The sequence below is a fragment of the Pelecanus crispus genome, chromosome 8, assembly GCF_030463565.1.
Source record: "Pelecanus crispus isolate bPelCri1 chromosome 8, bPelCri1.pri, whole genome shotgun sequence".
NCBI lineage: Eukaryota > Metazoa > Chordata > Aves > Pelecaniformes > Pelecanidae > Pelecanus > Pelecanus crispus.
In genome coordinates this window covers 39,271,100-39,291,907 of record NC_134650.1, presented here as the reverse complement: position 1 = coordinate 39,291,907, position 20,808 = coordinate 39,271,100, and the positions used below count along the sequence as shown (strand labels likewise).

Sequence of the window (20,808 nt, the reverse complement as noted above, 5' to 3'; positions counted from 1 at the left end):
GGAGCAGCCACAAGCTGAAGATAGGGTACAAAATGTTCACCAGACATTACATTTTTTTAAATCTAAAAAACATTTGTAAAATGTACTTGATTTTTAAATAATCACTTAACAAGGCAACAAACCAACTACAAACACATAATAAATAAGGCTATTAAAAGGTCACAATTGTAGTAAATTAGTCAGAACTATAAATGGGACATTAGAAACACTATGTTTTTCCTTATATGCTTAATAACCAGAACAAGAATTAAAAAAGAATCAGTTTATTTCAAAGTCTGCTTCTTATATTGAAGCACATATTAAAGCAACAGTACAATGTTCATAAAATATAAGTGTGATGCTGTAACATTTCTTACATGTCAGAATACTGATATTTGTATGTATACTAAAATAAGAATTTTAAAATTGTACAAATAGATACATTAAAAATGACATAGAAATAGGGCGCCTCCCACTGCAACAAGACAGAGTTTTTATGTCTGGCACGTATTAGTTCAAGATGAAAGTATAAGCAAAAAGATTTACAAGAATCAGCAGTAACAAGTTTGATGCTCAAGAGACATAATAATTGTACATTGTACTGTACATACATCATATGGGTTTAAGCTGGCTGAATATTATATATTTCAAGTTTAAAAATGCACTACCATATAGAGTGTCCATAGTTTAAGGCGAAATTACAGCTCAAAACTGTTATCTTTTCTAATTTGTGGAAGCTTCTTTGACATAAAAGACTTAGATGTTCATAATACATAAAAGATTTCCCTTATTTGTAGGTTCGCTTTTAGCATTTTCCTTCATTTAAATATTTTGTATTTCTTAAGTGGGTTTTTCCTCTAGTGAAGTTGGCAGCCAACTTCTATATTTGCCTTTTGTAGGAAAAGGTACTTCACAGTATTTACCACTTTTATGTCCTTTTTTATCAAAGGAATCCTCTCTGTCAAACTTAAATGTTTAAATGAGATTTTTCTCGGTTTTTAAAAAAATACCTGCTTACATTTCTTCTGGATTCTTCAGAACATCGGACACAGTTCTTAAGGCCAAATCTTAAATTTTATTGTTAACAATCGTCATCGAAAGTGTCTTTGGAGCCATACAAGTCTGCAAGTTTCTTAAATCGAGGTCCCCAATTTTGTAGATAGTCGTAGTCCAAATCAGAATCTGTTGTTGCTGACTCTAATGAGCTAAGTGAACCAGCCACTGAGCCTCTTCCTTCATAGCCATAGATCTGAATAGAGTCATAAGGAGGAGCAGTTGGATCGTTATCAGCCTCTTGTATTCTTGTGTTGATGAAATCATCAACATCAACGCTATTAGGAGCTGGCCGAAGCCCTGGTCTTGGCATATACTGATACTCAGGTTTTATGTCTTTACGAGGGATAAATCCATTGATGCCATCGGGGTTCTGCAAAGTAGCTATGTCAAAAGCTTCAGTATCTTCCTCTCCTCCACCTTCATCATCATAAGTAATAATGTTCTCTCGGACATCTTCTTCTTCAAAAATAATCAGAGGTTCTTTTTTCTGTCTTTTCAGTGTTACAAACAACACTACAATGACTATAGGAAAAAAAAAAAAAGCAAGTTAGACTGCACTCTCAAAAAGTAGCTGCTTTAGAAATAGATTGTTGCGTTCACTGAAATCTCAGCTTTTGTGCTGCAGTTGATCATGTATTTTTACTAACATGCATTTTTAGCATACCTAGCTAGGTAAAAGCATTGATGTTTGTACACAGAATTGAACATACTGATTTGAGGTTTCCTGTTTGGGCTGAATACCATTGCTTTTACTAATTGCTCATTACTGCAAGACTAATTCAAGAAAAGCATTTGTGGGCCACCACTGCTTCATGAATGCTGTGGCACTGCCTTTGAGCAGCCCAATCACAAGTGTATCTGCAACAAAGCAAAGATGAATCTTTACTCTCTCCTGTATGCCCAAAGCTGAACTCTAATTCCATGTTTCATTTCCATGAAAATGAATTTTTTCTTAAGCAACACCTCAAAACACACACCTTTGTTGTTGTGTTCCTCCTCACTTCAAATTTCTATAAAATAACTTTAAAATGCATAAGAAAATAAAGACTATAAATTGCTATGGGTAAATTAAAACATTTTATATAAATATTTTCAAATCATCAGGAAATGCTTTACAGCACTTTCTTAAAAGCAGGTCTTCTGAGCCATTCATTTGTCTTCAACACAAGAGGAGTTAGAGGGAAATAGCTGGCAGGAGCCATTAATCCTGGCTGACCTCAATAAGGAACCTGTCATCCAGGGAAGATCACAAAACTTAAAACTGTATGTCATGACCTCCTTTAAAGAGTGTCCCTGATTAACTGATATTAGGCCGCAAAAGGACATTCTCTGAGCACACCCAGATAAATTCATTGGCGTTTGCTATTGCAGCGATCATATATTGCATTTCAGCCAGGCAGATTAGTACCTCCTATAAAAATAAAAGCTAAGAAATTAAGATTCATTTATCCATCTTGGAGCTGAAGGCAAGGTTAATTTCTTAACACAAACAAGTGTAGAAGAGTAATAAGTAAAGAACTTTTTTACCTAACAAAATCACAATGCAAGCAAGAATGGCAATTAAAGCTCCAGTGCTTAATCCAGCATTGAGGATGTAGGCTTCAGCATTACAGGAGAGCAAGGAGCCATTGCTGTCACAGCCGCAGACCCGAATGGTGAGGGTGTTGGTGCTGCTCATAGGGGGGAGTCCACCATCACTTATTACAATAGGAAGAAGGTATAAATCTTGCTTTTGGCGACTAAATCCTTCACGTCTAACAAGAACACTTGCTGTGTTATCTGTTTAAAGAAGGGAGATAGTCATCACTATTTTTTCCACAAAGTCATCCTCTTAGTAAATACTGAAAAAATATATCTTGTTACAATGGCTCTGAATTTTCAGATGCTTTAGCATTATTTGTACGATAAACCAGTACAATGTATTCCATTAGGAATAATGACCCAAAAGCAATTACAGTATTGTGTTTCATTCATACAGTGCCACATTCAATTTTAACTGTTTTAGGGTGATGACAGTAACACAAGGAACACAAAAAATTCTCTGTCAGTACCTTCTTTTAACACTCCACTAACTTTCTGGGAAACTCACAATACTTCAATCGAGTACCAGAATGACTGGGCCTTGGCATTGCTGTTTGAGCTGGTTCTAGTCCCTTTCCAGAAATAAAGCCTTCAGTGGAGGGGAAAATAACCAAACCCCCCTGATTTATTGTTCTTAGTGTCAGACCTACAGGAATGGACGGCAGAAATCTGTACCAAAATGGCCTGTGTTAACGAGACTTCCACCAAAATGAAAAGCCAATGGTTGCTGCGTATTAGCAGATTTGAGCCTCAGTGTCGACCTATTTCAGTAAGAAATGCTAGAGTAAGCAGCATTTTATCACAACCTGGTTTTCACCCAACATCCCAAAGACAGAATTCAGGAAGCTTGATCATACATGCACAGTACGTCTGGGCACATTTTGAATTACATGTCTATGAGAAAGAGAAGTATTGCTCTAAGACTATTTCCAGTTGTTCTCACTGAGTGGTTGCCTGCCATGGGCCTCCTGGTGCAGGGGGTGGAAGACAAACTGCCATCACAGCACAGAAGGTCATTTTGGATAGTCCTTCACACTTCCCGGGGCAAAAGCATTTGAAAGGAAAGTGCGTGACATGAAATGCAGGGATGAGACGGCCAGTGCTTCCTGCTCCCAGCCATGCCGGACAAAGGCGAGGGAACACAAACAGCATTTCTTTATTGTGCTCCTTGTTTCTCAGTTCTCAAACTGAATGAAAGTTTATAAAATCGTAAACATCCTGAAGTAAATAAAATGAAACAATCATATCTGTGGTTTTCAGACCTTCAAAAACTAGTTTAGGATGAGATTTACTTCACACAACCTTTTCTATTTTGTCATGTTCTTTATTTTTCACTATATAACAGAAAGGAAAAAAAAGGAAAGAATGGTTCTTTTGTCTACTAAGGGAGGGCTATTCACCTCCAACAGTACCCATTTTACTATTGCCTTGGGGTACTGCAGAAGATTAATCATTTTCCTGTTGAAGAGTCAGCATAAATTCCAGGATTTAATAATGCAAATCATAAAACCTCTCTTAATGATCTAATCACTGCTATTTCCATGAAAGTTAGTGAATAAATTATACCAAAAGAGAAGTATTCTTGCCTTATATTAACCACCCTCGCACCCTTGTCCTACCCCTGATGCAGGACAAGGTCTGAAACTGTCCCCACATTTGGTGGACACAGGCCAATTTATGGGATGAGAAGGACGTTTGCGCTAGGGCCCAACTCATCCCTCTCTCCCACCACTTCTGCAGATCACACCAGAAAGGATTATTGTCCTAGATGGGATCTGTTTGTTACATGCCAAATTAATTCATCTCCCCATATCTACACCTCTCCTGCCAGGCCCACCACACCTGATACCCAGTGTGGTTACCTCGCATGACAGAACTGTAGTCTTTCTGATACTGAAGTCTCACAAAAATAACATCTGGATAGAAAGCAGCTTGTTAACTTCTCCTTTAGATGATGGTCATGTTTGCTAAGGACAGAGAAGCTGATAAAGATCTGATTATTCATTACTTGTGGGTTTTGGAGGTGCCCTTTGTCTCTTTTCAGAGTCCTTCTAACCTCCTAACTGTTTACATGCAGCATTTGCCCAGCTAGGCTTTGTAGCACAATTTTTTAAAGGACCTTAGTGGTATCAGTGTCTGTGTGATAGGAGCCTTATTTTAGGACTTTAAATTAATGGGCTTGTAACAATTTGGTATAAATAGAAATGTAACATCTAATATCTATTAACATATCAACTAATACTTGAACTAATATATATTGATATAGAATAAAACTATTCACGGTTCTCTAAAATGCATTTAATAATTAATTTCCTCAATATGAGAAAAAAGATCTGCTTTATTAAATGAAAGATCACAATAGGACAGATTAATCTTCTGGCAAAAAATATGAACTTTAATAGTGGGCTGAGCTATATCTGCCTAGAGCTGCAAAGACAATCTGCAAGGAAACGTAAGCAATACCATATATTATATTTAATCTGTTGGCTATGCATTTTTATTATATTAATTATGTTATATTACATCATATTATGTTATTTTTTCTTGAATTTTGGCAGCTTAAATAATATTTCTAACAGAAATAAGAAAAGGATGGCAAATTATTCAGTTGTTATACAGACTGGCCGATTCCACTGCAGTCAATTACGGTACACTAAGGCTGAATTTGATGCAATGGTTGATTTACCAGGTTTAACTTGAAGTGATTTCTAGTTAACTGTAATTTTTTAAAAAGAAAAATCCAATCAACATGCCTGGCTGAAGTTGAAAGAGGACTACCACATATCAACCCTAAAAGGTCATTTTTTTTAACTTTTCTGTTTATGTTCACTTCTCATTTAGAAGAAACATAATATCCATAAGAGGAAAAAACCTTCTTGTACCTAGATAAAAGATAATATCTAATCCTAGCTAATATTCTCATCCTTGCTTTTTCATTATTTTCGTGTCCCAGGAGTATAACTATAATCCAGGTATAATGGCATTTTTTAAGCCAAGAAACAGAAGTTAAATGTCAATACCAGCTTAAAACTATTACTTAACACATATGGGAGCTCTTTGACTGACAGTCTTAACACAATGGGGGTTAACACAAGACAGAAAGAAGAAAATAGCCATCTCAACATCATCCAGAAAAATACACACACTCTCATTTTTCCAGCTATTATTGTCTGGGATATCCAATATCCAAAAGTGGTGGAAGTGAAGATTACCTATACTCTCCATGAAATCTTCACAATTAGAAGTTAAAGTTGCATTACTTTATGGTGATCTTTATAGGGATCTTCCTGACCTTTGATTTTCGTCTTTTTTCTCTGGTGATCTTATTGATGGTTTTCCAATTTTTTCCTCTACATACAGGCAAATGTAGCTTAGCTTTTACGGGCTTGTTAACATATATATTGTGTAAGGAGGCTTCTAGATTAATGCAGCTGACTGCAGTGTGAACTTTATCACCTATATCAGAAAGTGAAGGTTGATTCAGCAAGAAACCTGAACAATTTCAGGGGTCCAACTGTCTAAAATTGTTACCGGGCAGTGGCATGTGGATAATCCATAGCAAAATCCCATAACTGTATTGTTCATACGTTTCAAAATGTCTTGATTAAAAGGTCTGAAATTGAGAGTCAGAGGACATGTTTCGATTAAGAAATTGGATTTTAGTCACTGATTTTAGTGGCCTCACAAACTTAATTTCAGGCATTGTAAAGCACTATCTTGTGTATTTGAGAACATTACTACGTCTCACTTTTGCCATTGTGGTGTAATTTGTCCTTGTGCAGCATGTTGAAGCAAGGTGGTTGCAATCCTCCCAGCAACGTTGGCTGTGTGACAGGCCTCCACACGAGGTGAGCGAGCCCAAGTAAAGGGCATTTCAGATTAGGACAGAGAAGGATTAAAAGAAGAAAACCCTTATGCTAAAAATCCGTCTCTCTGCTGTGAAGTGTCATGAGCCTCTACTGCTCTTTTGAAGCTCTGACTTCAATGGCAGTAAAATTGAACAGAGCCTGGGCAAACACGGTGTTGTTTATTTACGTGGTGTAATGTAAGTAAACAGTGCAAAAGTAATTCAGTGTTTTATAACAGCGTGTGATAAGCCATTATCTCATGTTTTCTATGGAAGATAGTCTCAGCTGAAAAATTTGGTAACACAGTAGGCTATTAATAGGATGTAGAATGTGATTATGTTTTTTTGGATTACTGCAATATGTGATTACTTTTAGGAGTTGGTAGAAAGAAACTCTATTAAATGATAATTATAGGACTGTATTCCCTTTAAAGTTCTGTAATAGACCCAAGCATTGGAGTTTTCATTAACTGTTCTCCACAGTTAATAAAGCCATTTTTCTTTAAAACTAGCAATTCCCTCTAAAAGCGGTGGCATGGTATATAGACTACTCAGATTTACAACTGAAAAAAGAAATGTTAAATGATCATGTAAATTATTTGACTTGCAAATAGTAACACACTCTCTCCCAGAAGTTTTTTTTATATGGAAGTACATAAAATTGTAACTTTTTTACTTTGCTCTCTACCATAAGTTATTTAAAAAAAAACAAACACAGAAATAGTTAAATGAACATCACTGTCTTGAGGATTGTACAAAAATGAGGGAAAGACAATGGAAATGGATAGATTTCATTACACTATTCATTTCCTAAACATTAAATTATACAGGAAGATTCAATCCTTAAATACTGTCTTGTTGAAATAACCTTTTGCAGTATTGTCAGGTACAGTCACTGCATTCAACTGACATAATTTCCATTACAACATGTTTTTATCTAGGTAAACTTTGTATTAAAAAAAGAATGAATTTGTTGCATATGGAAATGAAGGATTAATGGAATAGGCTGGAATCAGGAACCATAATACCATTTACCTGCAGCTGTATCAGAGCATCTCAATGCTGACCTATGCTTCCTCTGTTAGATTATAAACTCTAATCCATTTTCCATTTGATATGGTGACCATAAAATATCTTTTAAAGAGAAACTTAGCCTCAGGGTGTCAAGCAAAGAATACTTTTCTATTTACTTCTCTCTAAAAATACATTTATCAATTTTTCAAAAATTGTGTTTTACTACTTTAAAGAGAATAAATATATCCCTGCTCCACTGGATCCTTTATGAATTGCTTATGTATGTACAAGTGTCAAGCACCAGGCAACAGTATTATTTTGATCCTTCAAGAATAACAGAAATTTTGTTTGGGAATTCTGATGATAATTACCCTCACTTCAGATGTGATAGAGATATATCGTATGCCACAACATAACACTTGAGAGAAAGAAGTTGTTACTGAAATCATGTATCTGGATTATGTTGCCTTTTGTACTTCCGGCAATCTAGAAGAAATCCTTTGGATTCATTATTTAAACCAGTTCAACAGAGTTCTTCATTTCAGAAAACAGTCAAGTTTCCTTCAAACATTAAAGCTTGCTAATTGAAACCAATTTCTTAGAAGCTGAAGCAGTTTTTTCCCTGTACAGGGAAATAGCAAATGAACTTTGAATGAGAATATTGTATTGATTATCATCAAATAAATAGAATAAATATTTACAATGGTTGAATGTCTCTTTTTTTTTTCTGCTTACCGCTCCCCACACCCCCAGCTTCCTCAAACTCTGGCAAGTTTGATGCTATTATGTTAGATGATCAACTAAGTTTTGACATTCACCTATGCCTGGTTTTTGGGGTTTTTTTTTTGCCTGCAAATTTCTTACATCTTAACATCAATCTGAATGCTAGACTATACTGTATTTCATGAACAGAAAATTGGCAAAGGGATCAAGATACCCATATCCTGAGATACACTCAATCTGGGCATGTTTCACAACAGAAATCCACATGTGTATTTCCTATAAAAGGTTAGCATGGCAGTGATTTTATTCCATTAGGAATCTAATCCATGTCTCTTGTGATCCATAATTTAAAAAACTAGCAAGCAGAGAAAGGTGAACAAATACAAGCAACCTAACAATTTTCCTGCCTCAGATAAGTAAGTTTTCTCTAAAACAAGGATATCTGCCAATTACATTTAGTGAATGTTTTTGTCAATGTTTTTTTACCCTCTTCCTGGGAGATAAAATGGCAGTGGATTTTTCATGTAGGGTATTATGTAATTTAAAGTATGTATTCAAGCGAATGAAAGTGAGTTAACAGACATTACATTATTCCAAGAACATCCTTGTATTTCAGCTATATTTTTTCTGCTTTCCTCCCCTAAATCTCTGGAAAACAGACACTCTGTCAAAGTTAATGAAAATGCTGTTGCATGACATTATGTTGGCCATTAGTTCTTCTTTGTCATTTCTTTGGACACTAGTATAGAGAGAATCTTTACACAAACCTCTGTTGTCTCTGAGTGTAAAATTTGGATTATGAATAATTTCAGGTGGTAAACTGAAGATAAATCTTGGTCCATTGGCTGAGTCATCCTTGTCATCAGCACTAATTGTAATAAATTGCTGTAAAAGAAAAGTTCTCTGTAAACAAACAGCTCCTTCGCTGGTTACATCACATATAGACAGCATTCCGAGAAATCTCTTGAATACAAAGAATTTTGAAATAGCAGAAACCCCCTAAATACCTCAACAAATGTATGCAGTTATAAACACACAGCAGACTCAAAACTAGAACAGGTAATCTTTATTTGCTGTTACATTTAACCAACATAGAATTATAGACGGAAAAGTATACACCTGTATATACATTCTTAACCACAAATATGTGCTAATGATAACTTAGTAGACTAAATAAAATCATGCAGAAAATTCAGCAGCTCAGAGGGAGTTAGCACAATGTCCTCTCCAAAATGCTACACTAACTCCAAAAATGCAGATAATGGGTAGAGCAGTATTTCTATATGATACTAACCCCTCTTCCTCACAGATAGTTCAGGGATAAATCTGTAGGTGAAACCCTCCAAGCACTGTACTGTGATTCTTCCCATAAGATGCTGAGTATTTCTCTAATATCCAAAACAGGCTCACGGCTGGGAAAGCTCCCAAACAGCTTCATTACTGATGTGATGGTGGATACTCAGTCAACACCAGTCATATTCAATGCACAAAGCACTGTCTCTATGACTGTTGATAGTAATAAAATAAAACCACAGAAAAGAACCTTTCTGTGTGCTCTAGCATTTTAGCCAAAATTTCAAAACAAACATTCATTTACTACCACTCATTTGAGCTGCTAACACAAAACCAGGCTAACACCTTGAAGAAAGAAACTCATGTGCAGGGAAGGTGGTGGGTGCAAGCATACCTGATTGCTTCGAGCATTCTCACAAACAAATGCTTCATAGGCTGCTGCAAATTTGGGAGCATTGTCATTGACATCAACGACCTTAATTGCAACTGGAACTTTGGCTTCCTGGTGTTGTTTGTCTATGGGAGCAAGCAAAACCACAATGAAACAGAAGCAGGAAAACCTCTCAAAACAAACAAAATCCCAGCTGTATCCAGATAAGAATGAAATAGGCTAAAGTATTTCTGTTAGGATTTATTGCAGCCTATCAAACTGAGACAATTAGAAGACTACAGAATTCATACCATTGATTATAAAATAGCTCAGTGAAATACTTACGGACTTCAACTGCAAAGACAGAGATATTATGCCAAGCAACTTCTTCCCTATCCAAAGCTTTCGTTGTCTTGATATTGCCATCTTCTGCATTAATAACAAAATATCTTTCAAGGTCAGTGTGACGATCAATTGAATATCTAAAGAAGATTCAAAGTCAGTAATTAGATAAAAGGAGGACTTAGTAGTTTCATGCATCCAAATTTCTTCTATTTCGTTATGATTTTTAAATAATCGTAAGTAGTACACTTATTGTTACCCTCATTGTTATCAAAGGGATGGTATGCAGTTCATTTAAAAGGAGATTCACCTGGTTGGTTTCTCCATTTAGAAAAAATATTGTGTCAGAATGTTTGTAGTAAGTGAAAATTGTAGTAAGTGTAGTAAGTGAAAAAGTGAAAAAGTAAGTGAAAATTGCTCTTTGCAATCTCTATATTAAAGCCCCAAAATATTCTTTATTTTCTTCTCTTATAAAATGTGATAAAAATATCTACTGAGATTTTTACATTTTCTTCTGTTTCATATTAATCATGATGATCTTTTAAGTCTTCTGATCTTTGGATTACTCAGAATGTTAACTGATTACACCAGATTATTAAATATTATCCATTATCTACACATTTGTACAGCTTTATACTGCTCTTGTTTTCATATATTTACCTTGCAATTCTTTGAAATGTTAACTATACCCACAAAAGAGTTTCATAATTTAATTTATACTGAGAATGACAAACAAAAATAAATGAAGTCTACCCAACGTAACTGCAGAAAGTAGGTGTGTGTATGTGCTTGTCATTAGCAATTAACACTTAACAATTACCCAACATAATCTCCCATCTACTGCATAGACTTCTATCTTTTGAGAAAAAAATGCTGTGATAACAGCATAGGATATTTTATAGAAAATATAATTTAGAATAGAGTCTAACACAGATGTCGTTAAGTATATTTTAGGTAGATATACCCATGGCATGCTTTCTTAGTGACACAGGCTTGGAGAAACTAGTAGCTTATGGAACAAGACATAAAAACAACGCTGTATGGTTAAAGGCATTAATACTCTGGGTGAATTTAGAATATTGCTAAGCTAGATCTATCACACTATCTTAATAACTTGCATAACAATTATAAAAGCTAATGCTTAGAAAGAAATAGCCTGCTCTAATGAAGCATACCTTATAGCACTGTTTGCAGCATCAGGGTCTTTGGCATGTACTTTTCCAACCACCGTACCAGATGCTGCATTTTCATGTACTTCAAAAATATAACTTGGTTTTAAAAATACAGGTGGTTCATCAGCATCTTCCACTGATATCTTCACTGTTACTGTGTCCTTGAATGGCCCATTGCTGATAAACTTAGGATCAATATGTACATTGGCTGCCTCTACCTTCAGACTGTAGGACTTTTTGGTTTCAAAATCTAAGAGCTGCCAGAAACAAGACGACAATGCATTCCATAGTTAGAAAAACTAGAGCGTAAAAGCAGTAAGCAGTCCCCTAGTATTCAATGACATAAAACAAATGTGAGCATCTGTCAACAAGCTTGGACTGAAATGTGTGTATTTAAAAACATAAAGACTCAAATGGAAGGAGCTACATTCTATGTATGGAGCAGCATAGGAAGGCAGTCAAAATATCATGACAGAGTCCTTGTCTTGCTCTTTGCTTGCTGTATCACTCAGGAAATCATCTTTACTGAGAAAATTAACCTTTTCTTCATGCAGCCTTCCAGATAGCACAGAAGAGCGATGGATAGGAAAGGGGTTCCCACAAAATGCCAGGCTTGGTCTATGCCAAGCTGGCAGGCATTCCTTCAGAGATATGGATAGGGCTTGAATTGCTACTGGGTGCACTATGAGACAGGACAAAGAGAAGTTAAATTATTTAAGTAGCAGGGGAAATATGAAGATGGTTTGCAGTGCTTTCATTTCTGTAGTTCTTGCCATCCATAAATCTCATAGCACTTTACAAAGGGGAGGTGAAATAATGCCCCATGAGGTAAGTCCTTTTGGGAGCCTGATCAAAGTCACAGCATATCTGCATTGTCATCAACATGAAATGGCTGCAGTGTTGCAGTATTGGTAGCCTCACAATGATTATGCCTCTAAATATCTGAGAAGCAGGTGCCAACCACAATTCACAAAGTATGTTAATACCATAGACCGAATGGTATGACAGTTCACCCACGTTTTAAAATAGACAAAAAATACACTCCCACCTCTAGAACAGATACAGTAATTGAACAACAGCATCGTTTTGACTGGAGGAGACCTCTGGGTCTCTTCCTGAGAGACTGCCCCGATGTGTAGGGCAGGGTTAACTTTGAAGTTAAGTTGCCCAGGCCTTCTCCTTTGAGTTTTGATTATCTCCAAGAGAGATGAATAACTATAAAGATACAAAGGGCAAAATAATAATGCTTAAATAATGAATAAGATTTATGATTTGTAATTTTTAATTTAAAATTAATTTAATAAAACTTTTAAAGATCACACTGATGGATTGTATATGAAATCACTTCAGTATTTTTGCTGCTTTTCGCATAGCCTGTGACTCCTTCAGAACAATATTGTGGACAATGCACAGCTGAAGAATTCAAACTATAGGGCATGAGGCTGTTCAGACCGAACATAAAGCAACAGTGAATGTCTGCTACTTATCAGCGCTAGGCAAAACTTCATTAACAATGAAGCTGATGGCATTGTATTTTACCGTGACTTTTTATTATGAATTCATTTAGTTTGTGCAATTAATCCACTGTACAGTATTTATGTAACTCTTCTGGGTTATTTTCTTCCATTCCAATTCAGCTAATGGGGAAATGGAATATTAACAGTTAATCACAGCTTTAGAAACAAATTAAGTGAAATTGCATTTACTGATATTTTAGGTTAGGTGGTAATCCATTATTACCAAATTTTCTATCAGCAACAAAGAATACTACACATTAGTAGGTATTACTCACCTTCTTAAGCTTTACAACACCTTCCTGAGTCTCATAATCTGTTGTGATTTCAAACATATCCATGCCATCTCCATCAATGATGCTGTAAGCTACTAAGCCATTTTCCCCAATGTCTGGATCTTTGGCTTTCACTCTTCCTACTTCCTCTCCTGGGACAGCTGCTTCCGACACGGACATCTGGTATACACCTGGTGGAAGAAGAAAAAGGCATTTGCCTTACATATGCAGTCTGCTCTCCAGTTGTATATTTACTCATTTAATTCGTAAGTTCCAGATAAACACAGTAATTTTTTACATTTTCAAATCCCCTGAAAGAATGTTATGTTATGAACAGCTCTGAGAAGCAAGTCATCTGTGAAATCTTAAAACACGTTGCTAATCTATATAAAATTACCTCCTCACTGATGTTTTACACAACATCTGTGTATCTCTCTGTTCATGGTGGGATTAAAAAGACAAGGAATCATTCAGAACACAGAAATTGTTGTGACATCAAGGTTATCATTCGTATCAGAAGTGTTATTACAAAAATGGAATGAAAATTCTCTTTCATATGACTCATGGTATGACCTTCAACTCTGTAGAGTCCAGAACGTTTCTGCCCATTCATTCAGGAGCCACAAATTATATACAATGAATTGGATAAGACCTCTCTGCTGTGCTGGCTGAAGAATAAATCTGCTGCTTTCTATGGCTTTAATTTGGTGTGTGAACATATAGTAGCAATGATTATTAAAATTTAACACAACAGAGAATACATAGAAATTTTTACGGGATTCCATACCAAACAAAAAATGGTTTTCCCTCATCAAACTCCAATAGGAAAACCATCCCCAAACATCCCACAGATGTGTTGCCATACAAGTTTTTACTTGGGTATTCAGGGACACCAGAGGAGAGCTGTTCCTGGATAAATCTCTCTCCAATAGTTGTCCTTTAGGCAGCATTGACTCCAGGACCTTCCCAACCCGCTTCATAGTTCAGACAACATGAACTGATCCTAAATGTACAAATCTATGTCAGCATTTTCTGCCACTTCATCAGCAACAATAAATTGGGAAAAAAAAAAAAAAGGCATGAGAAAATAAAATAATCTAATTTATCCTCCGCTCCATAATTGCTCTTTGTGGCTACTCAAGCACCCTAGGAACATCAGGAGACTTACACCAGGCAGGGACTTGGCTCATTACCCATAAAAACAATTGGCACATGTCATTGAAATAGGTCATTAACTCCAGTCACAAAGAACCCAAAATTTAAGCACATAACTCATTAAGGGTTTGAGCAATGAACAAACAAACAGACAAAAAAAACCCAACAACAACAAAAAAAACCCAGAAAAAGGAAAAGAAGAATAAAAAAAACAATCACTTGGATGTTATATAAACAGATCAAATCCTGGCTTTGAGTTACCAAGCATTCCAAATTAAGGCTTTAAGTTGGGGGAGAATGACTAAGTAGAATAACTGCGATTTGGCATTTCTGATAATTTTAAATATTCTCTCAAAACACTCAGTAAAGTGGCTTGAATTTGTAGAAAAAAAATCCATCATTTGAAGAATTTACTCAACAAAATACCATGTACTGGGGTCCCAGGTTATGATTTGGAGTGAGAAGGTATGTTTGTGAGATAGGTAAAAAGTCACATTTTTAGGATTTAATACTTTTCTATTAGAATGGTAGAAAATGCTGACATAGATTTTTACATTTAGGCACTGGCTATGTCATTTAAGCTCTTGCATGAGGGTCCAGGAAGCTGCCACATTGGAAGAAGAGCTGTTAGAGAGATGGTCATGTCCAGGACGCATCAGTGTCATAAAGGTTGCTCAGAGGAGAAACAGGGTGGGCTGGGATGGTGCAGACACTGCACTCTAAAAAAAAAGACCACCCATGCAGAGATGAGATGCAGAACAGATGTGTGGGTCCATTAATGTACTTCCACCCAACTGTGAAGACTGAATCTGTTAATGTCAGCCCTGATTAATTTTATATGTGAAAATAAATAGCACAGGTATAAAAAATGACTTTATTTGACCACCAGCAATATGCTTCAACCATCAATTTAAAAATGTAATTGTACTGCATTTGGTTTTTATTGCCCTGGTAAATGTAAGTCTCAAGGAGTATCCAGTCTTAACTTTTATCCTTATGGACATTCATCATTCACTGAGAGTGTTTATAGAAGTAAAGGATGAAGCATCAACACTTATAATGAAAGGCTAAGCAAAATAAAAAATGATGCTCACTCATTTGAAGGTCTGTCAAAGACCTGAAAGGGCAGCAGCAGCAGCCGTTAATAGATTGTGCAACACTTTCATCAAGGGCCAAGAAAAGCAAGAAACTTCAAGCCTGAGAAATACAGCTGTAAGAACATAAAGTAGATCTCCTTTCCTTTGCCCATCTTCATTAGAAAACAAAGTGGATGTGTTCATTGAAAATGACTATCATAACTATGCTTGCAAATAGCTATGAACTTGGAGTACTGAAAGGCATGACATAAGGCCACTTGGAGGCTTCTTTCAAACACTGTAAATCTAACTGGAGAGCTTTCTGCTGCATACATGTGATGTGACTACTGCATACTGCAACTCTCCAAATACAGAAGAATCTGTTCCTACACAATACACAAGGGGATTTTTGTTTTAACCTCCTCCTATTTCCCCACAACAATTTCTTAAAATTCTTGTGGTCTGAGCAGAGTAGTAAACACAGCTTGCTCTTTTAAAGCGTCTTTTACATCCACACTATGATTATGAACATGGGAAATGAAGTAAACTAGCTTGTCCCAGCAGTGCTGCAGGGGAGGTAGATTTTCTAGTATTTTTGACTGATTTGGTTTAACACACAAGAGAGCCCTCAAGAAATGGGGCTGCTTTCTCCATTAACAGAGAAGTCCAGACCACGTTTCCCTGATAACATCATAGGTATATTTCTAATATAACATGGTCCAGTAGTTTCAAAAATTAAGTGTAGGGTTAGGAATCTTTGTCATCTAATCTTCACCTTAAAAAATGTCCCACTTTGCAACACAAAGCAAATAATCTGGATACTGAAGCTCTATATGTTACTAGCAAAAATGTGTAAACAATATTTATCTATTCACGTGTGCTATGATAATCCATCAGCTACTGCTTTTTGAAGTTTTGAATATGTCTGATACTATACAAATATGGGTACTAGTAATAAATGTGAGTAAGGACTTTGTCGTTACTTACTCTGTGGGAACTTTGGTGGGTTGTCATTGACATCTGTAAGTGTAATTGTCACTTTGGTTGTCCCTGAGAGGCCTCCCATGTGTCCTCCCATATCTTTTGCCTGTATTACAACGTGATACTCTTCTTTAGCTTCTCTGTCCATATTTGGAAGGGCAGTTCGGATAATTCCTATAAATACAAAGAAAATACGGCACACACAAATTTTCACAGGTTCACATAACAGAAAATTGGATACTGCATTTTTAGTTTGCATTAAAAAACAGCAAAATTTGCAGTGATGGTGCAGATTCTGTTTTCCCTAAACTGTGCATCATGCTATGCAAGGAAAGTAGCCCAAATATTCAACACAGTTGAATACAGAACAGCCCCAGAGAATTACAGTTCAGCACAGAAATTGCCATTTCTATCATACCACAAAAGAAATAGTATCATCTTTCTAGTGTAGTGTACCCAGAAGCTCTACCAAATGCCAGGGGACCAACCTGCAAAAAAGCTTAGCTAGAATCAAGAGAGAATGAAGGAAGCTTTGCTCAAACACATCAGTAGATATACCCAATTGTACTGCCTCAGTCAGTATATTTAGTTCTTCATTTTAATGTATTCCAGTTATGAGGTCCTACTCAAATAAACTGCTCAATAATACCTGTTTGAGCTTCCACCGAGAAGTACGGCTGACCTTCAAGAATACTGTAAACCAATTTGGCACTGTTCCCATAGGTAGGATCATCAGCATCTGAAGCTGTTACCTGAATAACTGATGTACCTAAAAATGGAAAGCAAACACAGAAGGAATACAGTCAGAAGCAAACATGTCTGTAAGAACCATGCAGAGATGCTTCCAGTCATACGGCATATTTCTTAACTTTTTTATTTCCAGGTTTGGTAAATGAAAAAATTTACTTGGCCATTTAGATACAGCAAAAAAGACTCATACTATCCCAAAAGACTTGTCACCAGCTGTGATGTGGATTAATGTTCTAAACAGTGAAGATATAAAAGTCAGCAGTCATTCTGTACCATTATGGGTTTTTTCCTCAGTAGTTTAAGCGTTCTATTGCTTTTGTCATTAGACAGCCAAACAGTAGACTTTTCTTTTCACATTTTTCTCAGTAAGTTTCAGACAAATCATTCCTGTAGAAATCTCTGAGATAGACACAAGCTCAAACAGGAGATGAAAATGGAATAGATAGTGTGGCAGTTGTCGTGGTTTAACCCCAGCTGGCAACTAAGCCCCACACAGCCACTCACTCACTGCCCCCCGCTGGGATGGGGGAGAGAGTCAGAAGAGTAAAAGTGAGAAAACTCATGGGTTGAGATAGACAGTTGAATAAGTAAAGCAAAAGTCATGCACGCAAGCAAAGCAAAGCAAGGAATTCATTCAATACTTCCCATGGGCAGGCAGGTGTTCAGCCATCTCGGGAAAGCAGGGCTCCATCATGCGTAACGGTGACTTGGGAAGACAGAATGATGTAACTCCGAACGTCCCCCCCCTTCCTTCTTCTTCCCCCAGCTTTCTATGCTGAGCATGATGTCATATGGTATGGGATATCCCTTGGGTCAGTTGGGGTCAGCTGTCCCAGCTGTGTCCCCTCCCAGCTTCTTGTGCACCCCCAGCCTGCTCGCTGGTGGGGTGGGGTGAGAAGCAGAAAAGGCCTTGACTCTGTGTAAGCGCTGCTCAGCAGTAACTAAAACATCCCTGTATTATCAACACTGCTTCCAGCACAAATCCAAAACATAGCCCAATACCAGCTACTATGAAGAACATTAACTACCCCAGCCAAAACCAGCACACGGTAACTCCTTAGCTTTATTACACAGCTCTGCCAAAAGAATGACCTTGATGTTTATCCCAGAGGATTCACACTCCATAAATTCCAGGGGACCTTCCTGTTCCTTCCTAGGAGGAGATAGTCCTGTTCTAGGAACATCTAGAGACACTTCAACCATGACAGTTAGTAGCTGTGCAGGGTTTGATTTGGTCAGCAAATTAGATAAATTGACTGAGTCACTTGCTGAGCATGAAGTAAATTTTACTCCCCAAAATTCTAGATGATAAGAATTAAATAAAGCCAAGATGTACTGACAATGCAACATCTTCCATAAGGCCAGGAACTGAACTGCATTTGTGAGTACTTACCTACATTTGATCTCTCTGGCACATTAGCATGGTAGTTTTCATGAAGAAACTCAGGCGGGTTGTCATTTATATCTTGAACTTTAACAATGAATTCAGAAGGTGGTTCCAAAGGTCTGTTAGTGTTTCTGTCTACAGCTTGTGCCGTGAGAGTGTACTGAGCTCTTTCCTCCCGGTCCAGTGTCTTTGTTGCATGGATGTTCCCTGATTTGTCATCAATAACAAAAATGATTCCTGCTCCTTCACCTGAGAGAATGTATTTAATGTTTCCATCTCCAGAGTCAATATCTGAATGAAGCTACAAAATGAGAAACAGACATACCTTAACAAGATGGTATACATTTCATGTATGTGTTTATGTAACAAAAAAGTTCACAAAACTACTATCATTTAATAGTTTACAAAAATCTTGTCTTACATCAGGCAATAATGTATGCTTGGGCACATGCTGTGAGCACATCTGCCCTGCATTCAGAGAAGCTGCCTGCATAGACTTGCATGCTACAACACATAGGGTGCTACTGAGACCCAAGCTTTAAGATTTAAGGAAGAGAATACATAAGAAGTTAGTTATAACAGGTTCTCTAGGCAAATGAAGTTGGAAGGAAGAGTCATTTTTACAAAGATTTTGTACACTTTATACTAATCATATTCTACTAGGTTGCATGTAACAAGCTGTTAAGTGACAGATGGAATGTAACAAATGAGCCAATCAGTGATTGCCAACTAGTTTTTAATTACAACCTCTTTTATATTAAAGAAGTGACAAATGCTTACTAAACATTCTTACTTTCACAACCAATGCACACTTCAGTTTGATGAATGAGGGAAACATTGAGCCAAATTACAGATTTATTGATTTTATATTGACATCTACAAATTGCACAATACTAGCCATCTTTTAATCCAGAATACCCAGAATGGCATTTGCTGTCATTGATCCTGCTCTCCACTCTTTTGTGCTGGGGTTAAGTCAATGCAGTTCTGCTGACCACTTATAAACTGGCCAATATATTGTTTTATTTATGTATATTCTGCTAGTGTTAGACAGTAATAGAATAAAAAATTAGTCCAGGACATGTATACATACACATGTGCACACAGATATATATCTCCCTCTATACATACACCTTATATATTTAATTTTATTGATAACTTAAAAATTAAAGGATTAAGAGATACCTGTTGAGCAGTACACTTTTACTGAGCTGCTGGCTTAGATGTTACATTTTTAATTACTATTTTTAAAGATGCAAGAATGATAACAGATATTCTTGAGACATATTGTTGCTCAAGTGGTTGCTATGGTTCTTGCTGTTGTGTTAAATAACGGGTTTTATACCTTCCTTTGAAGACTCCTGAGGTCAATGGCAAAATTTGTATCCACTTAGGTAGTATTTTACTTAGCACCTTAATTGAGCTACAATAGAATGACTAATTCTAGGTGAATAAGCTGCTGAAGAAGCAGCTAATACAACAGAAAAGCAATGGCAAGAAAAAAAAAAACCTCACAAAATAATAATATAAATTAATAATTGTTAATCAGTGAATGTAATTCATTCTTACCCTTCCTACTAGTACAGGATCTGGTCCTGTATACTCTTCTATAACAAAGAACTGATTCCACACCCAGCCTCTTTTTGAACGATGCAGAACTTGTCCTTCTTTTCCTTTTTCATGGTGACCATGAAGTGATGGCCTTGCGTGGTTCAGTTTTTCTGTAGTTATGGCATGGCTGTAATACAGCATGCCCAGGCAGATAAGAGCGGCATGTAAACAATTGTCCTCCTTCATTTTTGGTTATTTTGTAGGCACAGGAGTATCCAAGAATCTACCCCTTCCACCTTGGAAGTCAAAAGATTGGGGCTACTGAAAAGTTTCAGATAAAATGTTCTGCACATAGGATGCCACCACACATTAAACACATCACTTTAATGCTCTGCAGCTTCCCAACTTAATTCCTGAAAGAAAGTAAAAAGGAGAAGATTGTCAGTTCTTTTATGTCTTTGAGGTGCAATAATTTTTTTTATTAAGCAAAATAAGACTAGGGCTACCTTGGAAAATTGAAGATAAGAAGAAGATTAAAATATATTAATAATTATGAAATACTGAGTAATGAGCATATTTGGTGTTTTGTTACATGTAACTGCCACCTTGTAAAATCTCCTGACCTGCTGGTTAGGGCACTCATCTGGAAGTTGAAAGATAGAAAATCACATTCTCTCATGATCCGTCCAAATGGATTCAGCCCAAAATGCAAGGTAACTGTAGAAATACCTAATTTATATCT

At 36.5% G+C, this 20,808-nt stretch overlaps 1 protein-coding gene across 1 annotated transcript; it reads right to left on the bottom strand.

Moving 5' to 3' along the window:
* Window positions 1–1,060: 1,060 nt before the first annotated feature.
* On the bottom strand, window positions 1,061–20,312 carry CDH11 (cadherin 11). Its single transcript, XM_009479975.2, has 11 exons — window positions 20,085–20,312; window positions 18,522–18,816; window positions 17,028–17,147; window positions 16,385–16,552; window positions 13,170–13,357; window positions 11,381–11,634; window positions 10,209–10,345; window positions 9,888–10,009; window positions 8,968–9,085; window positions 2,563–2,814; window positions 1,061–1,557 (listed from the first exon to the last, which is right to left on the bottom strand). Exons 1-11 carry the CDS (start codon window positions 20,310–20,312, stop codon window positions 1,061–1,063), a joined length of 2,379 nt encoding a protein of 792 aa, XP_009478250.1.
* Between the last annotated feature and the right edge of the window lie 496 nt (window positions 20,313–20,808).

What these genes read in the sequence shown, in the direction of transcription:
- CDH11 (XM_009479975.2), bottom strand. Translation starts at nt 20,312, where the DNA reads ATGAAGGAGGACAATTGTTTACATGCCGCTCTTATCTGCCTGGGCATG. An exon ending in CTCGGTGGAAGCTCAAACAG is followed by an intron (nt 16,553 to 17,027) that starts GTATTATTGAGC and finishes TTGTATTTATAG; the next exon opens with GAATTATCCGAACTGCCCTT. An exon ending in GTGTTGTAAAGCTTAAGAAG is followed by an intron (nt 11,635 to 13,169) that starts GTGAGTAATACC and finishes TGTTTCTGGCAG; the next exon opens with CTCTTAGATTTTGAAACCAA.